Source organism: Sus scrofa, chromosome 2 (assembly GCF_054392235.1).
Source record: "Sus scrofa isolate SSC_HxYL_T2T_F1_AM1 chromosome 2, Sscrofa_HxYL_maternal_Yorkshire_Landrace_v2.0, whole genome shotgun sequence".
Taxonomy (NCBI): Eukaryota; Metazoa; Chordata; class Mammalia; order Artiodactyla; family Suidae; genus Sus; species Sus scrofa.
The window spans coordinates 64,884,386-64,886,982 of NC_139384.1; the positions used below are offsets into that span (position 1 = coordinate 64,884,386).

General features: G+C 36.5%; 1 protein-coding gene across 1 annotated transcript; it reads right to left on the reverse strand.

Annotated features, from left to right (window-relative positions):
• Window positions 1–1,649: 1,649 nt before the first annotated feature.
• Window positions 1,650–2,597, reverse strand: LOC100626191 (olfactory receptor 2W3-like). Its single transcript, XM_021085078.1, has one exon. It carries the CDS (start codon window positions 2,595–2,597, stop codon window positions 1,650–1,652), a length of 948 nt encoding a protein of 315 aa, XP_020940737.1.

Here is a 2,597-nt window from a genome sequence, read left to right on the forward strand (position 1 = left end):
CTTTTCCTCTGCCTTATTTCTAAATATTAGTTAATTTTATGATTCAGTGTCAGTCCCTTACTTTTTCCTTTCTTTTCCTTAATTTGGTTATTTTACTTCATTTCTCTTATCTATTTCTACCCCATCTATCTATTTCTGATGCCTTTAAATAACTTCTTTATACTGGTGGATTCTGAATTAATATTGCCAATCTTGCCTTTTCAACTGAGCTCCTATATAACCACCTCATATATAATCATCTCATTTATATCCCCATTTAACTATTTATTATTTATTTAAAACAAATTGTCTAAAACTAAACATTTTAATCCCTATCTCAACTGCATATCTGCTTTTATTCCAGTCACTACCATTATAAAAAAACTTTCCAATAACCAAATAATTGCTAAAATTACAAGCCCCCAGATTATTACTGATTCCTTATCTCTTCTCACCCCACAAATCCCATTATGACATACGCTTGGCTTGATTTCTAAAATATACCTCTGATGTATATTTCCTTTCTTTCCACTTAAGCTTTTTGGGAACCATCAACCATTGTTGCTTGATTTACTCTAGTAGGTTCTTTTGAGTCCACATCCATTCTATGAGTGAATAGAATGAATAGATGTGTAACATTGTAACTTTCTAGACAATTTTCTGTATTTGAACTTAAAGTCCTACCCTTTAACTTTTCCTATAAGACTTTCAGTGCTCTGACTTTTTGACTTTTTCTTAACTCTCTGCTAGTATCTCCACTTATTGTCAATGCTAGAATCTTACTGTATGCACAATGATCATTATTCTGCTCTCAATTCATGCCAAGCTTACTCTCACCTGAGAAAGTTTGAACTTGACATCTTTTCTCCTAGAATGATGGCCATTGGTATTCCTTTTTGCCATCCAAGTGCAGCTGAAATAGCTTATCAGATACCTTCCCAGAACATTTCACCTAAAAAAACTTAATTGTTACTTTCCAACATATAACCATACTACTTGATGGCTTTATATTTTTATTGTAATTTATTATCACTGGCACTTGAATTTGCAAATTCAGGGACCTAGTCAGTCTTGATCAGATGTTTAATTCCAGAACCCAGAATAGTGCCTGGGAAGAAAGATGCATTCAATAAGTACTGTTGAATAAACAAACCGGTTCAAAAAACAATATCCACGTTTTGTTAAAAGATTGTTTTTTGTTGTTTTTGGTTTTGTTGTAGGACAATGAAAGTAAGATATAAATTCTTGTTCCTGCTTATGAGCATACTATCAAGATTTATATAAACGAAAGATTAGATTCAAATATTCAATGTGCTCAAATGAAAACATTTCTGAAAATCTGGGTAAAATAAATTTAATTTATACGTCAAATCTTTCCTTTTTAGAATGACTATAAAACATGGCTTTACTTACTATTTCTATCGTCTTAGAACAGTCTGTGAACCATTTAGATATTTGTGCATCAGCAATCGTCGATAGTCTTGCCTTTGGATTATTTGAATATAAGAATTGATATACTTCTACATAATTGTCACAAAAAAGTAGGGATGAGTCATGAAGTTTGTGATAAATTCTACCAAAACAGATGGTTGGTAATGCCATATGAAAATTACACATCCTAAATTTTGTAAGATTTTAACATAATGAGGTGTTCCTATCATTGTATTTAATTATAATTTCTTTCTTAAACTTAGATTTTCTAAAATCAATCTTCTCATTGACCCTTTAACTTCTTTGTTTCTGAGAGTGTAGATCAGGGGGTTCAGGAGTGGGGTGACAATGTTATAGAAGAGAGTGAGAAACTTGCCTTGGTCCTTGGAGGATCTGGTTCCTGGTTGCATGTACATGTATATGATGTTTCCATAGAAAAGTGAGACCACCATGAGATGAGAACCACAGGTGCTGAAGACTTTTTGCCTCCCCAAGGATGACTGGATACTTAATACAGCCCTCACAATGTAGACATAGGAGATCAGGATAAATACTAAGGGTGACAGCACAATACTCACAGCCAGAATAAAGGCAATACCTTCAACAACAGCTGTGTTAACACAGGCCATCCGTATCAGGGCAGGCATCTCACACAGGAAGTGGTCTATTTTGTGGTACCCACAACGGGGTAACCATAGAGTCATTGGAGACATAATCAAAGAGTTGGCCACACCACATCCCCAAGCAAGGGACACTAAACCCAAGCATAACTGTGGATTCATGGTCACCGTGTAGTGCAGGGGCTTGCAAACTGCAACAAACCGGTCATATGCCATGACAGCCAACAGTAGACATTCCACACCACCAAAACCCAGGAATAAGAAGAGCTGGATAGCACAGCCTGTGTAGCTAATAGTCTTGTCACGTCCACTCAGGTTATAGAGCAGCTGAGGGATGGAGCTGGTGGTGAAACTAAGGTCCAGAAAAGAGAGGTGAGTGAGGAAGAAGTACATGGGAGTGTGGAGGTGGGGGTCCAGCCGAGACACGAGGATGATGGTGGTATTGCCCACAAGGGTCAGAAGATATGCAATCAAGATAATCACAAAGAGGATTCTCTCCAGATGAGGGCGGTCAGAAAACCCCAAAAGGATGAAATTTACCTGAGTGCTCTCATTGGTTCCATCCAT